Source organism: Panicum virgatum, chromosome 9K, assembly GCF_016808335.1.
Source record: "Panicum virgatum strain AP13 chromosome 9K, P.virgatum_v5, whole genome shotgun sequence".
Lineage (NCBI taxonomy): Eukaryota > Viridiplantae > Streptophyta > Magnoliopsida > Poales > Poaceae > Panicum > Panicum virgatum.
Genome location: NC_053144.1, coordinates 61569220 through 61593600, shown reverse-complemented (window position 1 = coordinate 61593600; position 24381 = coordinate 61569220). Strand labels below are relative to the sequence as shown.

General features: G+C 49.3%; 2 protein-coding genes and 1 pseudogene across 4 annotated transcripts; all 3 read right to left on the bottom strand.

The window, feature by feature from the left end:
- Positions 1 to 22: 22 nt before the first annotated feature.
- Positions 23 to 2757, bottom strand: LOC120646732 (annotated as a pseudogene).
- Positions 2758 to 11457: 8700 nt separating this feature from the next.
- On the bottom strand, positions 11458 to 12351 carry LOC120646729 (metal tolerance protein 4-like). The gene is made up of 4 exons (XM_039923170.1): positions 12325 to 12351; positions 12044 to 12242; positions 11751 to 11929; positions 11458 to 11646 (listed from the first exon to the last, which is right to left on the bottom strand). Exons 2-4 carry the CDS (start codon positions 12171 to 12173, stop codon positions 11473 to 11475), a joined length of 483 nt encoding a protein of 160 aa, XP_039779104.1. The 5' UTR covers positions 12174 to 12242; positions 12325 to 12351; the 3' UTR covers positions 11458 to 11472.
- Positions 12352 to 17171: 4820 nt separating this feature from the next.
- Positions 17172 to 21979, bottom strand: LOC120646728 (protein NRT1/ PTR FAMILY 8.3-like). 3 transcript variants are annotated; one of them, XM_039923169.1, is made up of 6 exons: positions 21706 to 21977; positions 21218 to 21553; positions 19871 to 19970; positions 19351 to 19568; positions 18459 to 19015; positions 17172 to 18115 (listed from the first exon to the last, which is right to left on the bottom strand). In XM_039923169.1, exons 4-6 carry the CDS (start codon positions 19495 to 19497, stop codon positions 17293 to 17295), a joined length of 1527 nt encoding a protein of 508 aa, XP_039779103.1. In that variant the 5' UTR covers positions 19498 to 19568; positions 19871 to 19970; positions 21218 to 21553; positions 21706 to 21977; the 3' UTR covers positions 17172 to 17292. The 3 variants fall into 3 exon arrangements, with proteins under 3 accessions (XP_039779103.1, XP_039779102.1, XP_039779101.1); XM_039923168.1 differs by lacking the exon at positions 21218 to 21553 and having other exon boundaries at positions 21706 to 21979; XM_039923167.1 differs by lacking the exons at positions 21218 to 21553; positions 21706 to 21977 and adding an exon at positions 20161 to 21176.
- Positions 21980 to 24381: the final 2402 nt, after the last annotated feature.

Here is a 24381-nt window from a genome sequence, read left to right as displayed (position 1 = left end):
GATGATAGAAAGCTTCTAAACATGTCGCAATAAAAACTAGTAGGTAAAATTTATATTTTTCAGGAGGTGATAGTTTAAAGTAACCTGAAAAAAGTACCATAACAACGGGAAAGAAAAGAAACTATTCATCTACGAACCCTGCAGAATACATGTAACTAACTAAGCCGTCTAATTGAATATTACAGGGCCGTGACCTCGCGGCCACCACAAAATTATTGATAGCAATTCGATTCAGGAAACACTCTTGCGCTTGTAGTGCGTCGCGCAGTAGACGAAAGCCGCCAGGTTGAGCGCGCTCATCGCCGCGAGGAGCCAGAAGAAGCGCTCGAGATGGCCGTCGTTGAGGTCATCGGGTATCCACCCGGGCCGCCGCCCCTCGTCGTGAGCCACGCCACCGCGGTCACCACGAGCGAGCTCGCGTAGCTCCCGAGCGCCACCGTCAGCAGCGCCAGCGCCGAGCACAGGCTCCGCATCGACGGCGGCGCCTCGTTGTAGAAGAACTCCGCCTGCCCGACGCACGCGAACACGACGCTGGCGCCCACCAGGAAGTACTGGGGCACCTGCCACAGGATGCTCGTCGACGACCGGCCCTCGCCGTGCGCGCTCGCCGTCGCCAGGGCCAGGCGCCGCGTCTCGACCAGCGCCGCGGTCGCCATCACCAGGACCGACACGAGCAGGCCGGCGCCGTAGCGCTGAAGCTCCGAGATGCCCCGGGCGCTTCCGGTGAGCTGCCTGGCCGCCGGGACGAGGACCTGGTCGTAGACGGGCACCCAGATGAGGACGCTGACGGCGTCGAACGACGCCAGGGACGCCGGCGGGATGGCGAACGCGCCGACACGCCTGTTCATCGACCTCCCTTGCTCCAGGAACGTGGAGGAGAACTGCGCGAGGACCGCGAAGAACACGATCCCGGTAGTCCAGATGGGGAGCATCCCGATGATCACCTTCAGCTCTTCAACTTGCGTCACGGTGCAGAGCCTCCACGGATCAGATTTAGACGGGTCTTCAGCTGGTGAGATCACTGCAGCCTTGTCAAGGAATCTGAAGAAAGAAATTGCTATGTCACAGTAATTAAAGATGGAGTCTATGAAAAGATGGTTCCGATGCACATCGGGTTCAGACAACTAGTACCTGAGAACAGGCGTGTGCTGTAATCTATGGATATCCGCCGCCATTGGTGTCTTCTCGGGGAGCTCGTGGAGAAGAGAATCGTCGTAGGGCAAAACTGCATTCCATTTTCGAATAGCTGCAACTATAACCTGAAAAACTCTTACGATTGGACTCCCCATAGGCTTTTGCACCCTGTATTTACTTGAGCCCAGCAAGAAGCTTGCAATGGCCAACGCGATGAACAGAGTTGGGAGCCAGAGGCCAACTGCCCACCCGTAGTGATCTTGCACCCACACAACCGCGGTGCCCGAGACAAAGCTGCCGATGTAGACTGCGAAGAAGAACCAGTTAAAGAAGGAATACTTCTTCAACCTCTCAGCTGGGCTGGTGCCATCGAACTGGTCAGCGCCGAAAGACGAGACGCATGGCTTTATGCCACCTGCTCCTATGGCCATCATGTAGAGGCCAAGGAAGAACACAACAGACTGAGATGAACCACCCTTCAGGAGCGATGCTGAAATAGACTTTGCAGCCATCCCCTGGTGTTGTACAAGAACGACAACCACAAACACGAACTAGTTAGATGTTGCTTCTAGAACAATGACAGCATTCAGTTCAAAAAAAAAGAACAATGACAGCATGGATTACAATTCCTCGAACAAAAAGGCAGTGTGATGAATTTGCTTGAAAGTTTCTTGAAGGGTGAAACTTGTGTGCTTACAAGTAGGTAAACTGTGAAGAAAGCAACTGTAGTCAGGTATCTGCCCAGATAGGAATCTGCTACGATAGCTCCAACCAGTCCCCTGCCAATTTGTGTAGTTTCTTGCCGCAGTAACATTGCTGTCATGCAGCACTGTCTTGAGAAAAGTGACCAAGTTGAACTGGATCCCAAAGTATGCTAGCTCCTCAAAGCATTGTGTCACTGCAATTCGTGAGAGGATTGGCAGCAGGAAATTAAAAGGTGTTCACGCGAGAAAGTATCAGAGATAAGAGTTCTCAAACTCGTTTCGAAGATTTTTGAGATTCAAATTCAATAGCTTTGTGTACCTAAGATGTAACTGCATGCTCTCCAACTGCTGGTGTGGTGTTTTACTCCCTGGATGTCAGTAGTCCTTTCGCTTGTACGCGCTATTGAATTCTGCCATAACACAAACCGAGTTCTCTTTAGGACATATAGAAGGAAGAGATATGCAGTACTGGTCCAAGGAAAAGGGCCTAGAATTAGAGCTCAAGTAGCAAGAAGAAATTGGTCACTAGCTAGTGGATTTCTTACAACTCTGTTGGTTCTCATTTCTACATCATGGATACAAAAACGAACTCTTTTTTCAAGAATTATTTAGAGCAAAGGACAAGCGACCAAATGGCATTGTACAAACGCGATGATAATTAAAACAAAAGTTCCAGAACCTTTCAAGAGACAATTGCACCTTTTCCAGACAAGTATAAGGAAGAGATATAAGATCATTTGCAGTAAATATAATTTACAGTTTAATCGGAGATATTGATAGAAAAAGTTTTAAATGACCGTGCACATTTCCAAAACAATACGTATTTAATTTGTGAACAGAAGAATTTATGTTATCATGAAAAGACATCTGTTTCCTTTGTGTTCATGGTAAGCATGTGACGCCAAAAGGAAACAGAAAGCACTCACGTGAAAAGGGTACCAAAGAAAGAAGTGTTGTAAGCTTGTATCAACCAGTAAAATCTGAAGCAGACTTGAACGCAAAAGAACTAGTAGATCAATTGAATTTTACCTTAGGAAATGGCTCTTGACTCTCTATCTCCATGGTAACTTGTACAAAATATTGAAGGAACCACTTGAATGCCCAGAACTAGATACTGTTCTAGAGATGAAAATAATCTAAAAGTAGACTAAAAGGTTGATTTTGAATCCACGATAGCAAAAGCTTAATCGAAAGCTCAAAAAAGAGATCTAGTCCAAGATCTACAATAGAAACTTCAAGTTCTATTTATAATGGAAAGAGTGCATCTGAATTACATGAGTGTATTGCCTCTATTTATATGTTCCAAAGCCTTACACTCTCACTACTCACATGCAACTATATGACAAATATTACCAACTGGATGGCAGCCAAATTGACAGCTGCTCCCACCGTTTCAAACTTTTAGATCATTTTGTTTTTTCTAGATGAATATTCTTTACTATGTATCTAGACATGACGTATATATAGGTGCGTAGGAAAAAACTATATTCTAGAAAAACTAAAGACAACCTATAATTTGGAATTGAGCGAGTAGATGTTACTTACAACAACTCAGCTATGACCCAATGACACCTAAGATACCATTTTTCTAGGACAACAAAGTAACTTCTAGCAACATAACGGCATAGGCAATGATATCACCATACAACCCCTCATAAAGGAGAACTCAAGTTGATTTCTTACTCTTAGTCGCAAAATTAGGATTTGCTTGTAAGGCTAAAAGTTTCTTTTTTATTTTTTGAAACGAATCAGACAGGAGAGCTGCCAATCTATTCTTCTATCTATAAAAAGTTGAAAGAATTAAGAACATTTCTCACCAAGATTTAGGCACCCATACCTCTCACAGAGAGGTCCACAAGTCAGGCCGGAGGTGTGATAGGATCAGGGTGGACCGAAAAAAACGAGAGAAGGAAAATGATTCCGTCAAATTGAAAAACGATTTTGACACCGCAGACTCTACTTTACCCGCGTGATGTACCCACCGAAAATTTCCTTCTCTCACCTGACGTTTGCATCGTAAATTCAGCCACCAATCATATAGCAATCATCAATCAGCTAATACGAAGTCTGCCAAAATTGCAAGATCGCGGCCACAGGTTTCCATTTGATTTTGGGCCTTGTGCCCTTGTGCGATCAGCCTACCCTTGTGCAAAGTACTCAAGCTTTGCTTGTTCTCCCTCTCAATGCGAAGCTCCCGGCTGTCTCACCACTGATGCGCTGCCTGCGAACTCCATTGCGTCAGTACTCAATTCAGAAAAGCTGCATGCTCTAAGTCTGAACCGAGGAACAAGCAGATGGATGCATGATTAGTACAAATATAGCATGATGAATGGACTCCATGGAGCCATTTCATCGAAACTGCCATGATGTTCTTCCATCTACCAAATACCCCGGCGAAGTGTACAAGTGAATTGCTCATCGAATTGGCTTAGCATGAGCCGAGAAAGAAATCAAAGCATCATCTTGCTCAATCTACTGCACACCTGCTAGCTCAAGCTTCTGAAGCCTAGACCAACCGACCCACTTGAGGCACTGCACAAACTCGCTCCCCTCAAACTCAGATTGATCACCAGGCCGGGAGAACGCAAGACACTTGTCTCCGTACGTCTCCATGGCGCCCGTCGGTTCCTTCTGGTGTCTGCCAGCTTCCGGAGACGGACTCCGTCCTCGTCGCCGATCCTGGGGCAACTTCCTTTGTGGGCGGCGGCGCGTCTAGCTAGTGGAACCTTGGTCCTTGGCGCAGCAACGCTGCAGCAGCGCGTCGTCGAGGGGGACGGAACAGAACGCCGCGCGGCGCCCCGGCGCGAGAGGAAGACGAAGGGGACGTTCTCCACCTGCAGTTACTCACGTCGATCTCGGCCGCACAACTGCGATCGGACGGCTACGAGAGGCCCAAGGGGTGGACGGTATTTCATCTACCGTCCACCCCGGGACGGTACGTCCGCCTCTTGTTCGGGCCGGCCAGCGCCACGGACGGCAGCCACGACGTCATGGCCTCCACCGCTAGCTCTCCTGGGCTCCAGACGGTGGAAGGACGTGTTCCGGAGCGTGAGGGAGGACGTGGCGTCAACGCCGGGCGGCGAGGATGAGCCAGGACGACGGGGCCGGCCGGCACGCGAGCCGTGAGAACATGGAGATCGCTGTGGATTTTGGACGCGTGGGACACTAGGAGATCGCTGGCGCGAGCGCGAGCAAGCTCCTCGACGCTGTATTCGTTCCGGTTCGGCATCTAGACGGTGGCGGGCGACGCGAGTCATGTTCCAAGCGTTCGCGGCGTTGATGGTGACAGCATGAACGCGGCCGAGATCACCGGATCGTGGCCGGTGTGTGCTTCAAGCCCGGCATCCAGGCGGTGCACGACGACCGGTGCGTTGCCTTGGTAACGCGTTAGGACTCCGACTCTCCGAGAAGGGGACGAAAGGTCCCGTCGGTCTCAACTTTGGTTCATCAGCGAAATCTATCAGTCCACAACAAGGCGCCGCCTGCTGGTTCAGATAGATGGGCACGGCCGGGCAAGCCCGCCCCGCGATCACTCTCCGGTCTCCATGCCCCGATGCCCGTAGCTTCCTTCTCGCTGCCAGCTTCCAGGGACGGACTCAGCCTTTGTCGATCATCATGGGAGCTTTGCGCAGCAGCGGCGTCGAAGGGGGCAGAGCGGCGCGCGGCCCGTCGCGAGAGGAAGACGAAGAGGGGACGTTCACTGCCTGCCGCTATCCTTGTCGATCTCGACCGCAGGACTTTGATCCGACGGCTACGCGAGGCCCAAGGGGTGGACGGTATTTCATTTACCGTCCACCCCCTGGACGGTAAACTGAATACCGTCCGCCCCTGGCTCAGGCCGATCGGCGCCATCGACGGCAGCCACGCCGTCGTGGCTTCTACCGGCTGTTCCCCTGTGCTCCAAACTGTGCGAGGACGTGTTCCGGAGTGCCAGGGAGGAGACAGCCTTCTTCGTCGCAGACAGGAAGGCGCCGTCGCGGCACCGCAGTCCGGCGCGCCACGCCGCCGGCACGGGCACCGACCGCCAGCTGCGGAGCTACTCGCTCAGACCGATGCGTGCAACGGCTGGGGCGGCGAAAAACGTGATCGCGAGTCGTCATAGAGACGAGCTTCCTTGACGCGCTGCGGCACTGCTGGGGCTGGCCGCTGGGCGGCTGCCGGCTCTGGACCGGAGGCCGTCGCCGTACTGGTGGAACTGTCGCTGCCCGACAGGCGGCACAAGCGGGTGTGTTGCAGCCTTGCAGGAGTGCGCCGCGGCGATGAGCCTGGACTTGTGGCACCACAAGGCCGACGGGCGTCCGATCCACTCGACTTCGTCGACGAGCCGCAGTCCCTGCTGATCGACGGCCGTCGGCCGAGGAATGTTCAACTGCTCCTTGCTTGCTCCCGGCAGGCGCTTGCAACGCCTCCTGCCCGGACTGCGCTGCGCCTTGCCGGCGCGATGTTCACTGCCGTGCCGGGGAAGACCTACCGCCTTTCGTCGCAGAATCAGACATTCCTATTTTCAGGAAAATAGTAAATCAAACCATGCTTATCACTGCCTTTGGTGATGAGTGTGATTGAGCGATGATGGATCTTTTTTTTTTAGTAATTTGCGATTTGCGATGATGGATCTTTAAGCCTCATTCTGAACCTACAATTAGTCCTAACTGATGGCCGAAAGGACAGATTGCCATTTGCAACCACCCTTGCGTATGAAAGTTATGAATTCAATGTAATTAACAACTTGCAAAGACCAAGTGTATTCACGATCTACATGCCCTGTTATTGGAGGACACATCTGTCTGCATATTCCTCATGAGAATTGTTGCGTTGAGCTTCTGCCTGTCAACGTTCACGTCTGAACATTTCAGTGAATGTCCATGCCCATCTGTTATTCCTTTTGATTAGCCGCTTTCCTGGTTTTCTGAGACTTTAACTGAACAACGCCCCTTGTTTGGCATTCAGCATTCAGGTCCCCAATGCAAACACGCCATCACCTATTGCTTGTTAAAATAGTGTTGCAATCGAGCAAAATTCACATCAGCCTGTAAATCCTTTTCAGTTAATTCATTTCAGATGTTGTAATCAGGACAGCCGATTACCTGTTGAAACACCAAATATCATTGCTGAAGCAGCCCACAGTCAATTTGTCCAATGGAAACATGAGGTCGTGCTAGGCATCAGTATCAAGCTCAGTATTCTGTAGATAGGAGGAACAGTATGAGGTTGTGCCAGTGGTGTCCTCACCTGATTCATCATGCAAAAAAAAAAGAAAGTGGAACAGTCCCCAAACCACCTTAGCTACAGTGCATTGGAAGAATGGATGACCAATTGATTCAGGTTCAGAGCAAAAATAACAAGCAATCGTCCGCACCCCACTTCCTCCAGATCATGTTATCTTTTTTTTTGAACGTAGATCATGTTATCTTTAGTCAAGATAGTTTTTTGTTCCAAAAGCCAGGGCCAGGCTGGCCTGCGCCGGCGTCGTGCACTCGAGTGCTCGACATAGCCATGTCGAACTCTTCTGCCCCGGACAGCAAGCTCAGTCGCTCGAGCTTTGAGCTTGTGATCTCAACCGTGTATAATCGTCGAAGCATTGGCCTGCTAGATTCAGACGTCAAAGGCCACACTGCCACAAGCCCACAACGTCGGGGCACGTTCTGTCCGCGTTCGCCGAGCACGGGCATCGACCTCATCGTCAGTTGTCACGGCCAGTCTACGATGACCTGGTCCCGGCATTGGCCGGTCGTCGGTGGCCGCCAGCCCGTCCCAGGCGCTGCAGTGGCTCCTCGCCGGCGTGCGGCTGTACTTCCTCGGCCCCGCGCGCGAGCAAGACCGGCGTCGCCGTGGGCAACGAGGTGTTCGTGCAGCCGGGCGCCGGTCCTGCTCGGGATGGACGCGTACGTGCGTGGGTTCACTCCGTCGCCGCGCTCGCCACCTTCCACCGGCGGCAAGGATGGTGAGGTCGCCCCGACGGCCCCGCTGTCGTCGGTTGGCCAAAGGCCCAAAGCCGTGTCCGGGTCCGTCCAATCAACGGTTGCCCAGACCAGAGCAGGGGGGGCGAAGCGGCGAAGGCGTTCCCCGCGCCCTCGCCCGACGAGCCCGCGGGGGTGGCCCGCCGCGTTCTAGAGATCCGATGTGACGGACCTGGGCCTCCGTCCTCCCCTCCGCCATGGCGCCGGTGGGGGATTTTAACTTTTTATTTTTGCAATTATAAAATTAGCACGGGAGAGAGAAATTCTTTATATTTTTATCACTCTTGCTCGCGTGGCCGGCGCGTGGTCGAGGGCGCGCCCTCAAAGACGAAGTCCACAGAGGAGTCCAGGAACGGAAGCCGGCGGTCGTTTCCCGCGACGGCGCTGACCACACCGAGCTCCTGCAGCGCCAATGCCTCCTAGGCGCCGCCGAGGCAGACGGCGGCGCGGCGCCGATGCAGGGCGGCGTGGGCGCGGCGACGGGACGACGTGGTAGAGAAGCGCGGCGATGAGGTAGACCGCGGGAATGAGATGGCAGCCGCCGCGGGCGACGCAGATGGCCTCTTTCTTGCCCCATCCTCTTTATCTTTACACAGCACAAGCAGAAACCGCCGCCGGTGACCAAAATCCGGCCAACTCGGGCCATCTCTCTCCAATCGCTCGGACCAATGGCACCACAGCCTTCCTAGCTTGCTCCCCGAGGCCTTCCACCTCCAACTCAGCCGCTCCCTTACCAGAAATTTCAGATGATGCAGTGCCATTGCCGTGCAAGCCGAGCTCCACCAACCACCACTGCCGGAACTTTCGGCCCTTGTCCTTGTCATCCAACCCCTCAAACGGATTAACGAAACCGGTGAACTCCTTCTAAATTAATTAGCTTGCTTATTGCCTATCTAAACAACACGGAAGGAAGCGGAGCCTGCGGAAGGCATTGAAGCTCAGCTGCTCATGTCACATGACCGCCGGTCACCACCACGATGGCGAGGCCGTAGTTGCTTCGCGGCCGCGCGGGTGGATGCAAGCGAGATGTAAGGCTGCCTGGACGCGCGCTGAGGAAGAGAAGCCAGAGAGCACTCCGTTGTGGACGCGGCCACGGTGCCCGCTGCGTCCATGAGCACTGCCGCGTCGCCGATGTCCTCCGTCTCCTCCCACGTCTCGCCACACTCGTCCAGCACGCGCACCACGAACCCCTCCCCGCCCGTCGCTGCCACGAGGCGTCAGCTCGCCGCGGGGGACTCAACCAGGAAGCTGCGCTCCACGTACGCGCTCGGCCGCCGCGTCACGGAGGGGATGATCTCGGGGGACGCCGACCCCAGCCCGTGGAGCTCCGACGCGGTGGCCGCCGCCGTAGCTTGCCGTCCTCGACGAGGTGCTCTTCGTCTTTCCTGCTGCAGGCCGCGTGGTTCCAGGCCCGAGTGGAGAAGAAAGAGGGAGGCAGGGGTGTCGACGGTCATTTTCCCTCTGGTGCTGACTCGGATCCACGCTGGAGCGACGACCTGGCGTGCCACGCGAGCAAGAGTTGTAAAAATGTAAAGATTCAAGAGTTGTAAAAATGTAAAGATTTTATCTCTCCTGTGCTGATTCTGTAATTGTAAAAAAAATGCTATCTCAGGACGTAGCGATCTTATAATGGTATAAAGTTAAAATCCCCGCGCCGATGGCATCCAGCTCCCGCACGGCCGCGCCTGCCTGACAAGTGACAAGAACAACTGAGTCGTCGCCGAATCTGGACCGTAGGAGACCAATCCAACGGCTGGTGGGTACGAGGACCAGGGGTGGACGGCATTTCAGGCCTAGTTTGGAAGCCCAAATCCCCGCTGGGAACCCCGTCGATTCCCGGCGTCGGCAGCCCGCGCGGAATTCTTCCACGCGAAGCCCATCATGCGCTTTTGGAAGCCTTGTGCGTGGGGTTTTTTGGCCCGGGTAAGCCCAATTTCCCCGTGGAAGCTGGCCCGGCCTCTAGACATCGGGCGCCGCTCCCCTCCCTCGTCTCGCTCGGGGCGACTCCGCGAGGACGCGAGGTCGAGCGGAGAACGCCGCCGCCGCCGCCTGGATCTCCTCCCGGTGTTCCTGCAGCCATCTCCTCCTTCGCATCAGGTGATTCCCCTCTCCCTGTCCCCCTGCATCTCCTTGCTCCCATGCTAGGGTTTATTCTCTCCTCTCCTCACACCTTTTCTTGCAGATCCTGCAAAAAATTGCGGTCGAGGGAGCCTACGGCGGCTATGAGGGACCCGACGTCGAGCTCCGGGGCCACTTCGTCGGTATGTACGCACTCCTCCTCCGCATCACCCCCCGCACGCACATGCACCTGGGCGTTGTCTCGTCTTCCCGTCCGCGTCACGCTGCGCCTCCGTTCACTGGCCGCACACGGTGTAGGGTAGGAGTATGCAGTCCAATCTTGTGTTATCATTGGGTATATGATTCCCAGATGATGAACTAGACTTTGCAGGTCAAAACAAAATGTATGTGCAGATAGAATGCAATACATATTCAATGTACAGGGTTTACAAAATATCGATCTATAGATATGGTCCTGAGATACTATTCTGATGTTGCATTCCAGCTAACTCCCGCAGGATTTTGGCGTGCATGTTGCCAAAATGCCTAATCATGCTTACTAGTAAGACCCTTTTTTTAGCGTTGTTCTCCCTACCCATTGTGCACGCAATGAACAAAATGAAGCTCAATCTGCTCCAAGTGAAGGAGGAAGTGGGAGAAAGCGTAAGCAAAGTCACATTGGATCTGCACTTGAGGATTATGTGGAGTTTAAAAAGAGTCAAACAAGCAAAACTTTGGAAGCTCTGAATGAAAAGAAAAGGCGTGCTGAGGAATTTTGTTTTGAGAAGTGTGCTGATCAAGTGGATTCTATAAATGAATTAACAAATGATGAGAAGTCATATGCTATGGAGCTCTTTGAATCTGATACAAACATAGAAGTGTTCATGAAGACCAAAAATCCTGAAGTTCGTCTAATTTGGCTAAAGAGAAAAATCAGGTATGTTCTTTATACAGTTCAGTTGTACTTTGGAGCAGCTTGTACCTGTTCTTGTATCCATGGTAGCATGGATGATACATCTATGGCAGTTCATGCTTTTAGTTTTTGGTGTTTGGATTATTTGAATGCATAACCATTAGATTTTGTGTTTAGAAAAGTAATATTGACATGCATGCTTGAAGCTTTGTGTCATTACTTTTTCATATGCTTTGGTAATTATATAATTAATGCAAATTTTCTTTGTGCTATTTTGTAGAGCACTTGCTGCAAACAGTGCATAGAAGGTAGAAGTTATTTCGTAACAGGAGTGGCACAAATGCAGAGTGAGTTACTCATTTATCTTTTCTTGCCATGCAAGTTGATCGGTCAACTGGTATTTGTATTTTGCTATGTGGGATTAGCTGTACTGTTTCTTCCAAGTTATGCACTTGTTTCCTGTGCTACTATTATGCCGTTCCTGTACTGCCTTTTGCTTGTTATAGTTTCAGATCTTTAGGATATCTGTCTTGCGATCTTTGAGAATGTTCAGTGATTGGTTTATGTTCATGATTACTATGCATGGAACACTGGTGTTCTTTGAGAATAGTTGAGTGCTGATGTGGAACTTATTCCATGTTTCGGGGACCACGAGTATGAATGGATGGATACAAATGAGTGCAGGTGCTGTTGCCTAACCAAACGTTCAAACTGAAAAAGTAACACAAACCTGCATTTTCCACACTGTTCCAGACCAGTTTGAAATTGTGTAGACTGCAAGGGCAATTGCACCAATTGGATCGATCCACCAGTAGAATCTATCGCCAAGGACAGCAGCAGCCAAACCGACGACATTTGTGACAACATCAAAATAGTGATCCTGTGGAAACAAATCCATAAAAAAATATATGATAAATCATGTTCAACTGTTAATATAAGTAAAAAAAATTCAATCCAAGTTGACAAATGAAACTAGACACCAACCTTAGCATAAGCACGGACGATCTTGTTACCAGATGTTCGGCAATAGAGCCAAAGAGCTAGTTTCACCACTGTTGCAAAGATCATGATTGAATATAGCCACAATAGTTGTATTTGGTTCAGTTTATCTGGAGCTTCATTCACTATCAGCTTTTCAACAGCTTGAATAAATACTTGGAAGCCTGGATATGCAACTCAAATTAATGTATGGTATCTTGACAGGAAGATCACACTGAGTAAAATTCTAAGATGGCAGTACACATAAGCACCTCCATTTGGAGAAAAAGCAAGCATACCTAAAGTGGCCATGACAGCAGCAAAGATGATAATGCCTACAGGCTGTACCCTCAGTTTGCCAATGGGGTACTTGTAGACATTGATGCTCTTCATTGACAGATGTGTGAACCAAAGGATACCACCAGCCATGAGATCAAGCAGTGAATCCAGTGTTGAGGCAGCTATAGCAATTGATCCACTTCTAATTGTGGCGTATACCTGGAGAGAGAGAAAAAAATCGAGCAAGTCTAGTGATCCTTGAGGAGTTCATGCATAGGGAAAGGTGGGGCGAGAAACCAACCTTCAATACTAAGAGAATAATGTTTGCATGTTCAATTTAGTTTAGTTTCGTCCTTGGGGACGCCGCCGTGGCTCGCCGGAGAGCCGCCGCGCGCCAGGCTTCAGTCGCCTCCTTCTTAGCGAGCACCTTGAGGTCGTACAGAGCCGGCGCGGCAGGCCGCCATCGGCGATGTGCCCGACCAGTTACGTCGCGTCCTCGGTGCCGTCCGGCGCGAGCATCGCGCCGCGGGGCATGGTGTGCGCCCTGATGCCCGCGCGCACCCGCCGCGGACGGGCTAGGCCGACGCCGGCGCCGGCGCCCAGGTGGAAGTGGAACTGCCACACGCGTCCATGCAGAGCCAGCTCGCCATCGCGGCTGGCCAGACCAAGCCGACCTGCGCCGGCGTCGCGCATTCGACGCTGGCGCGGACTGGCGCGCAGCTTGTCCTGAGTACGGCCTGAAATTCAGATAGACGCCACCTCTCTTTAGCTTTGTGCGATTGGGACCTGAAACACTCTTCCGATCAACCGGATCCTCTTAATTGCTCCATGTGTAGCTGAGTTCGTTAGTTAGGACTCAGAAGTTAGAGAACAGCCCTAACCCTGATGTATCTCAAACTTCAGATTTCCTCCTGTCTAAACGAGTAGTCGAACATCCTAACTAGTTCAATACGTCGAATCCTCAACACTTTGAATTCCATTACAGTGAGACAAAATGACAGAGCTTGAAGTAGCACCACTGCTGTGAGCTTGTGACAGTGACACAGCTGCTTCTTGTGTGCTAAGGCTTTGTTTAGTTTCCTTCAAAATTTCAAAACTTTACAAGATTTCCCATCACATCAAATCTTTTAACGCATGCATGAAGTATTAAATATAGCTAAATAAAATAACTAATTACACAGTTTGTCTATAATTTACGAGACGAATCTTTTGAGCCTAGTTAACTCATGGCGGGACAATAATTACCAAATACAAATGAAAGTGCTACATTGCTTTACACCCAAATCTTTACGCATCTAAACAAGCCTAAATCCGAGGAATCAGAAACTGAGCAAACAACAGTGTATTTGTTGTCTTATGCGGGATCAGACTCACATTCAGACATCATCAGTGCAGTAGCAGTTTGAATCTAAAGTTGCAAGGGTGGGTCGTTTCAGACCCAGTTTAGTTAGTGAAAAGTTGTTAGTTTTGGTACTGTAGCACATTTTTGTTGTTACTTGACAAATAATGTCTAATTATGGACTAATTAGACTTAAAAGATTCATCTCGTGCTAATCAGTTAGACTGTGTAATTAGTTATTTTTTAAACTGTATGTAATGCTTCATGCATGTATTTAAACATTCGATATGATAAGTACCGTAGAAATTTTTTTTGGGAGCTAACGCCCTGTTCGGACTGGAGTTACTGTAGTTACAACATCACTGTCGCTACAGTAGCCACTTATTATGCCGCTCCATTTTGTTTCAAACATGCGCAGTACCAAAACGCTACAATAACAGCTGCTACAGTACTCGTTCTCTCGCAAATTCAGCTGCTACAGTATCAGCCCAGCCCATCCGGTGCAACCGAACAGGCTGTAAACAGGGCCTGGCTTTCAGCAGCTACAAACCACACAATGTTTACTAGGATTAGCATGTGCAGATCACAAACACCATCTTCCATTAGAGACTTAAAACAATCATCAACCGACCATAAATTTTTTTCCCTGTACAGCTGAAGCATGGCTAGGAAACTAGGATACTCTGATAGTCTGATGGTGTCCTACGGGCTACAGCACCTCAAAAGAAGCATAACCACGGTCTCTCCACTGCATCCGGTGGGCATCGCAGCGGTAGGAATCCTATTGTCTTGAAATTGCTCGTGAATTCACTGATGGGACTGATCTCCTCGCATCCTCCTCAGAGTTGCGGCCCGTTGGCCATTGCCCTGCCCGGTGAAGCCCACTCCGGCGGCGGCGACGAAGTACAATACGAGCCGGCGGCCGCTACGGATGCTTGCCCAGACCAGAGCATGGGAGGGCTGTCCTCGAAGGAAGCGACGACGACGTTCCCCACGTCCTCGGCCGCCGAGCCCGCTGAGTGCTCCACCCCGTTTCAGAGGCGCGACGGACCTCGGCTCCGGCCGCGCCCCTCCGCCATGGCGCTGGCGGGGCATCCAGCTCCCGCCCGGGCCGTCGGGCCGTGCCTGCAGGACAAGGACGACCGAGTCCTCGCTCGATCTGGGCCACACGTGACCAATCCAACGGCTGACGGGTACCACGGGTGGACGGTATTTGAAACACCGTCCACCCCCGGACGGTATTTCGAGTACCGTCCTCCCCAGGTCGTTGCGTGGACGCCGCCTTGGCTCGCCGGAGAGCCGCCGCGCGGCCCGGGATTCCGTCACCTACCTCTCCGCAAGCACCCTGACGTCGTAAAACGCCGGCGCGGCAGGACGCCATCGGCGATATGCCCGACCAGGTATGCCGCGTCCTCGCGTCGCGGGACATGGCGTGCGCCATGATGCCCGTGCGCACCCGCCGCGTCCGCGTCCGCGCAGAGCTAGCTCGCCGTCGCGGCTGGTCAGGACCAGGCCGACCTGCGCCGGCGTCGCACGCTCGACGCCGGCGCGGACAGGCTCGTAGCAGTCCTCTAGCGTGTGGGGGCATAGCCGAATAGGAATAGGGACAGCCGAACAGGGCACCTCTGGAACGTGTTGCCGGCTGGGATGCAACATGTGCATCGCCGATGCGCTCTATCCCAAGCTCGTCCTCAGCAAGCTTGGCAAGCTTTCCAGTACAATTTGGCCTAAAACAAGAACGTCGTAGATTAACATGGCCTCCAGCCAGTCCCAGGCGCTGCAGTATCTCAGCGCCGGCGTGCGCTTGTACTTCCAAGGCCCCGCGCGTGATCGGCATCGCCGTGGGCAATGGGGTGCAGCTCGCAATGGACGCGTGTACGTGCACGAGTCCACCCCTCGCCGTGCTCGCCACCTCGTACCCGCCGGCGGCAAGGGCGGCGCGGTCGACCCGACGGCCCCGCGGTCCGGTGGCCATTGCCCTGTCCGGTGAAGCCCGCGCGGGCGGCGGCGGCGAGGTACAATACGAGCCGGCGGCCTTTGCCCAGACAAGGGCGCACGAGGGCTGTCCCTCAAGGAAGCGGCGACGGCCTTCCCCACCTCCTTGGCCGGCGAGCCCGCCGGTGTGCTCCACCCCGTTCCAGAGGCATCCAGCTCCCGCCCGGGTCGCGCCTGCAGGGCAAGGACGACCGAGTCCTCGCTCGATCTGGGCCACACGAGACCAATCCAACGGCTGACAAGTACCGGGGTGGACGGTATTTGAAACACCGTCCACCCCCGGTATTCCGAGTAGCGTCCTCCATGGTCGTCGCGGGGACGCCGCCTTGGCTCGCCGGAGAGCCGCCATGCGCCCGGGATTTGTTCGCCCCCCCTCTCCGCGAGCACCCTGAGGTCGTGCTCGGCGCCGTTTCGCCTGTCCGACATCACCAGCGCGCCGCGCCAAAGGTGCGCGCCCAAATGGATGCCGCTGCCGCTGCCGCCGGCGCGCCTCGTCGGCCGGTGCTGCGGCACCAACCGGGTGCACGGCGTGCTCCTGCGATGCTCACCGAGGACCAGCACGGATGCTCGCCGAGGATGTCGCGGTTCAACGAGGTGCGCCTGCTGGGTGGTGGCCAAGATGTACGGGCGCGGGCTCGCCTCCAGTCTCCATGCATGCCCGGCGCTTCCTTCTCGCTAGGAGCATCTGGACAGACTCCTCCTTCACCAGCGATCCTTGGGGCAAGCTGGCAACTGCCTTTCTCGGCCGCGCCGCGTGGTACGCCGAACAGCGCGTCGTCGCAGGGGCAGAACGCCGCGCGGCCGCCCCGGCGCGAGAGGAAGACGAAGTGGACGTTCTCTGCCTGCAGCTATCCTTGTCGATCTCGGCCGCAGGACTTCGATCCGACGGCTCCGCGAGGCCCAACGGGTGGACGGTATTTCATTTACCGTCCACCCTAAATTGAATCCCGTCCGCCCTTGGCTCAGGCCGGCCGGCGCCATCGACGGCAAGCCACGCCGTCCGACCTCCACCGCCATCACTTCTGTTCTCCAAACGGTGCGGGGACATGTTCCGGAGCTCCAGGGACGAGGCGGAGCCATCGGCCTTCTTCGCCTCGGACAGGAAGGCGCCGTCGCGGCACCGCGGTTCGGCGTGCCACGCCGCCGGCACGGGCACCGACCGCGAGGCGCGAGCTGCGGAGCTACTCCCCTTGCCCCATGCGGCCAAGCCATCCACGCAGGATCCTCCACCAGCTTGAACGTCCTCGCCGGGAACGGCGCCACCCAACGAGACGCAGATGCGGCGGTGCCCATCGCCATCGAGAGCGCGTGTGCCAACCATGTTCCGTATCATGGCGACCACGGCAACCCGAACCGGCATGGCTAACTACTGGGGCTCTGCTTTGTATATCAGTGGGAGAAGAGCGTATGTTTGCTGGCCATTCTTTAAGAGAAGAGCGTAAAATGACAGGTGCTATGAAAAATCTGATCCTCCCGGCTAAATCAACAGATTCAGAACGCTTAACTCTGAATCAGGTGACAGCTCACAATCTGCTTTTACACTTTCAGAGTGTAATTGTAGCTGGCTGCCATGCACTTACGGCTTGCATTGCTAGTTTGTACTAGAGGTACACAGCAATATAAAGTAGTTCTCCATTCTTGGTGATGTCTTCATTCTACTAGATGATGACATTGGTCGCCACTCACTCCCCATTATGTATTAATTGAAGTGCATGCCTTAATTTGTTTTGTTGTTGTGTGTGTGTGGGGGGGGGGGGGGGGGGGTGAGTTTCCTTTATCCAAGTAATGCTGTATCGGTACCAAAGATGATGAGATACTGTACACTCCACAGGTAATTTTGCATTCATCGTCATTTTTCAGCATAAGCAAATTGGACATATAGATTTTCTGTACAAATACAAATAAATAGCAAAGAGGAAAAGGAAACCCAGAACTTTAAGCAACAGAAGCTCTCTTGCACTTGTATTGTTGGGCATAATATAGGAAAACTAGGAGATTAAGAGAGCTGAGGCCGGTTATCAGCCAGAAAAAACGGTCAAGATGGCCTTCATTCAAGTTATCAGGAATCCACCCCAATTTCCCATTTCGAGTCGTGAAATATGACACCAGGGTCAAGATGAATGAGCTGAGATAACTCCCGAGTGACACGGTAACAAGAGCAAAAGCTGAGCATAGGCTTCTCATGGCGTCTGGTGACTGATTGTAGAAAAACTCAGCTTGACCAATTGATGTGAACACCTCCCCCACACCGACCAGCAAGTACTGAGGTGCCTGCCAAAGGATGCTCATGGGAATAGGTACCTTCTGATGAACCAGATCCTCCGCCCTTGCGACCTGCAGACGCTTGATCTCAACTAATGCTGCAACTGCCACTGCGATTGTAGACACAAATAAACCGATTCCCATTCGTTGAAGCTCTGAGAAACCTCTCTCTTTTCCAGTGAATCGCCTGGCTATGGGCACAACTAATCTCTCATAAATTGGAACCCAAACAACAACACTGATAACATCTAAGGATGACAGAGTGGCTGGTGGAATCTTGAAAGAACCAATTTGGTTATTGAGGGCCATCCCCTGTTCTATGAACATTGATGAGTTTTGAGCACACACGGTGAAGAACACAATGCCTGTTGCCCAGATTGGAAACATCCTCAGCAATATTTTAAGCTCTTCAATTTGTGTGACAGTGCAAAGTCTCCATGGATCATTAGAACCACCGTGTTCATTCCACAGAATGACTGCAGCTTTGTCAAGGAAACTGTTGAGGGGAAAGAACATGTCAATTGAGACAGTATGCAAGTTTTTCATATGTACAAATCCTGCGTATCCTTACCTTCCGTGGTTCTGAAAAAGGTTGCTGTGTCCAGGATGTTCCAAGACACAAGCTTAAAAGCATGAATTGTCAGGACAAAAGTGTAATAAATGGAATCTGTATATGTTATATTTTAGTAAACTTTTATCTTTTCTAACTTAACAAATACGTGTTTTTATTTCCAAATATGTATCTAAACACTACTGAATGTTTTTTCCCTTAGTTGAGTAAAAGGAATAGATCTTACAAAGCAGAGTAAATGATTCTCACTGATAACCAAGAAAAGTACCTGAATTCACTACTGTGCTCCAGCTTACGACTCCCCTCAATAGCTGAACTCTTACCATCAAGCTCATAGAGAAGAGAGCTATCAACAGGTGAATCCGCTTTTCGCTTGCGAGTGGCTGCCACAATTACCTGGCATGCTCTTGTAAGTGGGCTTCCTCCTGGTATCTGAAATCTATATATCTCTGAGCCTATAAAAAAGCTCCCAATAGCTAAGGCAATGAAAAAAGTAGGGATGCCAAATCCAATGCCATATCCACAATTCTCTTGTACCCAAATAAGAACAGTGCCAGAGATCAAAGAGCCAATATTTATGCAGAAATAAAACCAATTGAAGAAAGCGCCTTTCTTTCTTTTCTCAACTGGATCAGTATCATCAAATTGGTCAGCACCAAAGGATGAGACACATGGCTTAATACCTCCAGCTCCCAAAGCAATCATGTATAGTCCAACAAAGTATACAAGATACTGAGGTAACGTCGGTTGTGGACAAATAGATCCGACACATTGAGGGGGCATGAAAGAAGGAACTGATGCTGAAAGTGTCAATGCTGCCATCCCCTTCATTAAATGCACATGAAGAAGCTGTTAGCATGGACTATCTGCAGGAGTAAGTGCTTAAGCAAGATAAAAGACTCACATTTTACAGATAGGGCAAGATAAGTAGGTCCCTTCATGCATCATGAATATGTTTTCAATGAACTACCATGCCAGTAAATATGTGTAAAATAATAATATTACTTATATGCCATAATTGAACAAGATATATTTGTTGAAATCTATCCAGTCTTTTTTAAATTCTCAACCATGATTTAATTTTAGGGTGCCTAATACATGGACATGACACTAAGGCACTATAACGAGTTTCTTGGGATAAATGTACATTTGTAACTTACAAGAAAGTAAATAGTGGAGAAAACAGCAATAGTTCTGTACTTTCCCCAGTACGAATCTGCTAAGGTTGCTCCAATAAGTGGTGTGAGATAACAAGTTCCTTGCCAGGTTGTGAAGTTCCTTGCCGCAGAGACATTTCCTTCATGCATTCTTGTTGAAAGGTAAGTGACCAAACTTTTTGAGATGCCATAGTAGGCCAAACGTTCACATACTTCAGTTCCTATATCATATAACAGAAAGTCAATTTCCAATTGGACATGATATTAGATCTAAGTATGAAAAAAACTTGTGTTTCTCAAGTTTAGCGCATCAGAGACAGTTAGATTTACAAACACTAATAAGCTCAAAAATGCTTATAAGGTTTCCACTTAAACCAGTTGCATATTAGAAACAAAGAAGTCAGTTGGACATGGTTCCATAAATAAGTTTACAGTGATAATGATCGCTCAACTGGTTTTCATTTGAAGAAAAAAAAATGTGTGCATGCTATTTCTCAGTGGAAAGCTCTGACTGAATTCTTACCAAGAATCAATGAACACGCTCTCCAGTTCCCTGTGTTACGTTTTAAAATAGGATAACCTCTAAAGTCAACTGACCCATCACCTGTGTACTCAGCAAGATCCTGTGTACAAAATAAAGTTGTTTAAATTTATTTGTAAACCGTTTGACAGGTGGGTGCTTCCTACAACATCATCAAAATCATAAAGCAAAGGGAACATAGAACACAGATTACTGAAAGAAACAAAAGGAAAAAACTAGCAGATAAATTGTGTAGGAATTAGCATTCTATAGTTGATCACAGTCTTCCATACCTGCCAACTATGATCAACCTCGACTAGTTTTACAATATGTTGCGCAGAGGATGTGTCGAGCATGACAGTTCTCAGGATCAACAGAAGATGCTGTCCTAAGTGTCCTTGCTGGGTGTCCATGACTCTACACTGTTCATATATAGTTACTTCTCAAACCAAAAATCTAACTCATCATGCGCTTCGTTAGTTGTTCATCAGTAGATAATTCCACCACTGTTGCTAATGTTAGGAGAACTACTCCAGGCAAAACGAGGAGAAATTTCCCTTTATATCAAATGGAAAGATTACCTCCAAGAATTATCTCAGGATATCATCATTACTCTGCATTCTGAACACATAGATAACTTATATCCACAAGGTGAAACATATCACATCTCCACAAGGTAGCTCTTTGTATATTTTAACAATGATGCTAACTTCGACTCCATGAACTATCTAAATTTCAGATCCCCTCTTTACTCGTCTAACCTCACTTCACTAAGTTTTTTTTCCCCCTAAAATTAGTCAAGGAACCTTTATTGTTGGTGTTCCGACAACAATATAACAAAATTTTGGTCCATAATTAGGTTGGTAACTGCCTCTCAATGTGAATTGTCACTTTAAATTTGAACAGTTGAGCATTACAAATATCTTCTTTTACTATTTTTGAAAAGCTATAGTTGACAAATATATATTCTGCAAGAGCATAAACTAGTAGGAATATCCACAGTTGAATAGTGGCTATATGATAACAATTATTTCAATTTTAATTAGTAATCGGAAATAGCATGCTGACCAATATTTTGGTTGAAAAGCAAAGATTTTTTTTCTGCAGAGGGTAGATTTTGAAGCTGAATAACCAAAATGACAGTGACAAGAATAGATAAACGGGTCTAAATCATTCACGTTTCAGTCAAACATGTACAGCCCATTCCACTCCAACTGTTTCAATCAAGATTTTGTAGAAAAAGATATTCAATACCAGTAAACTTAAACTTCAGAGCTCTCAAGCAAAGCAACATCAGCATATCTTGTACTTATAAGTAAATCAAATTTCTGGAAAACTGATTTGTCTCACCTCCACAAGTAACTTTCACAAGTCAATGGATCTATAGTAGTCCTTAAAACAGTGGCGTGTTGCAATCTAATACATCCAATCCATGATTCCAAGACGTATCCTATTTTTTCCATTTCTTATCCAGCGTGTCAGGAGGAATCCCGGATTCTACAGCTGAAGTCTGAACCTTCCCCCGTTTCCCTTGTAGGCTTGTATTTTCCTTTAAGATGACTATTCAGTTTTGCAACCAACCAATTAAAAAAGCACATGCCAATCAATTCAAAGGTCTACACGATGCCAAGAATCCCAGGAGCTGAGCAATCGGAGTATCATTTCCTCCTCCTCCCTCTCGCGATTCTGGCCAATTTAAGCATTTGCACTCAAGTTGAATTTAACTAAAAGAAGAAACTAAAGAGTACCAGAAAAGAAACCCTACGGATTCTTGAATCATGGTGGAAAAAACAATCAGGAAAAACAACAAAATCTCCATACAGAAATGGATGAAGTACCTCTGGCTCCGTCGCGCGCACCAGCAGGCTCTGCCGCCGCTCCCCCTCCGGCGACGACTCCATGAATGCAGCTTTTGAAGCCTTGGGCGATTGTCCCCTCCTGGAGGAAGATAGAACTTCGAGTTTTGAAGGCTGATCAGCGATTCCTTCTTTGGCAGCAGCAGCTGCTGCTGCTGCTTCAACTAATACCAATTCCCCGAGCAGAGACGACGAGGCAACGAGCTCATCGTTTGAGTTTTATAATGACTTCGCTGCCATTTAGGTCCGGCAGAGTCGCCATGTTTATTGGAAGTTCAGAAGGAAATGCTTGTCGGCAATATTACATCCATGTCCTCTTAAAACTATGTAACTGCAAAAGTGTTGAGCACCGGAACCTTTGGAGCACAATTCATTATTCAGGTTATTTTATTTAATTCTGTACGGAGTATCTACTAATTGGTTAGGGTAATTCCTGCAACTGAGGTACTATAATAACTTTGGATAAAACTATTGTTAAGTTATTAGTGTTCTTTATATACATGTTTTTTAGATTCTTTTTTTTTGGAATTACATGTTTTTTAGATTCAATCGGTGGATACACCAATGTGATTTTTATGTGGATACACAATTAATGTAGACAGAAGCTTTAAGAATAAGCTTAACTAGCTCAAGATAGGAGTGATGACAAACGACATGATAGCTTGGTGCAGGTAGGTGGTAAGCACATTGCAACTACGAGCTGCTAACATTGCTGTGCTAAGGGCCAGTTGGGATGGAGCTAAAGTTGTGATATAGTTTTTAAATTTTAGTTAAAGTTTAACCAATTTTATTAGCACTCCTATTTGAATAGAATAGTGCTAAACTTAGCACTTTGAAGTATTAGCACTTGGATTCAAACACCTCTAAGAATGTTTCCTCTTATTTTTAATTTGTATATACATGATCATCACTAATATGAATATGAACGTGTCTCACTTTATGTAAAATTTAATCTTACCGAGCCCTCTCGCGCAATAACTTCTCTTCTGCAGTGCCTCCCTGTGAATTTGCACTTGGCGTCGTGCGGCCACGCGTCATGGAGAGCCCCTCGAGCTACCGGATGGTCCGGATGGGATAGGCCATTGCTGCCAAGAAAGGCGTGGGCCGCAAGAGGACGACGGCGATTTCAGGCAGCAGGTGGGCGCAGAGCTCTTCCCTTTTAGAGCAAGTTTTATAATCCCAGCCGGCTGGGAGCACGCCGCTTCCCAGATCGTAGCGCGCGTTAATGTGTTGCAGTGAAAGCAGGAGAGTTTTCGTCGGCTCCAGCAAGCGATTCGCAGGCCGCCCGCTCCGGCTCTCTCTCCTTCCCACGTCGGATTCCAGCCGGCTCTCGATCGCTTATAATACCTACTCTTATGCCATGTTTTTATATGTTCAGCTATTGTCTGCACTCGGCAGTTGATAGGAGTCTATGGTTTGGGGATGTGACTAGATGTGGCTAGGCTGGGCGTGGTAAAGAATTTTAAATTTTGACTTAAGATAATTTAAAAGTCGAATTCTAATTTTATATGAGCTAAAAATATATGAGTCAAGCTGGATTATGAAAAAATTACTAGTAGAACTATGATCCATTACCACCTCTAGCTGTGGGTGATGAGTGGAGGAAGATTTGAATAGAAATGTTTGCAGGAACCCCTAGTTGTATTTTAAGAGATCGATTCTACCTAGGTCTATGTCAAACTTTTTTACTGAGATTCCAATTGCCAAACCCGAACAGGAGTGAAACGGATGGTGTAAAGACAATAAATCAACGAAACAATAGCAATGGTGCTATATTCCAAATTTGATCCTTTTTTATAGTCGAAGGATGTGCTTGAGCCTTTGAAGAAAATTGAGAGATAAAATTGCACGTACCTTTTTATTACATCATAATTGTATCCTAAATATGTTGTTCTACTTTGCTCCGGTCAGAGTTGGAGACGAATCTTATTTCCGACTTAGCTTGTGGGAACAACTAAAATACTAACGATGCTGCTATTTTTCAGTTTTTAGTTTTCGTATATTTTCTATGAGTTCTGGTGACCAGTACTAAACATATGAGTTCTGGTGAGCAGTACTAAACATATGCATCAGGCTACGACCTAAAATAATGTCTACCAGCCATATTAGTTGAACTTGTAATAATCTCTTTCTTCCAGTTTGGGAAAATATTTCAATTGCGATAGGATGCCTAGCCGGATTGGTTAGGTGGCCTCAGTAGCACTCCTCAGATCCTGGGTTCGACTCCCGGTGGGAGCGAATTTCGGGCTGAGATTAAAAAAATCCCCTCGCCTGCCTACACACCAAAGCACATGGAAATAGGTCCCAGCTCACCCCGGCCCGCTCTCACACGGGTTACGGTATGGGTTACGGCGCCCTTTGTAACGGTGGGACAGGGGTTCGGGGTTTTTCTCGACCTGCACGAGAGATCCTTTTTCTTACATTAATGCCCGGGGCGGTTTGTTCCTCGCGGGTCGAGTTTTTTTTTTTGGAAAATATTTCAACTTTTCTTGCACCTGCTCCTCTCAGCCATCGCAAAAAGAAAACAAGATAAAATCCGTCTCGCGGTGAACCCATCGCAAAAAGAAAAATCAGCACGACCTGTACGGACCCTTCGACCCACACCCACCCACGCCATCGGACCAAAATGTTCGGGTCCGGACCGGGCTGCCCACCGTT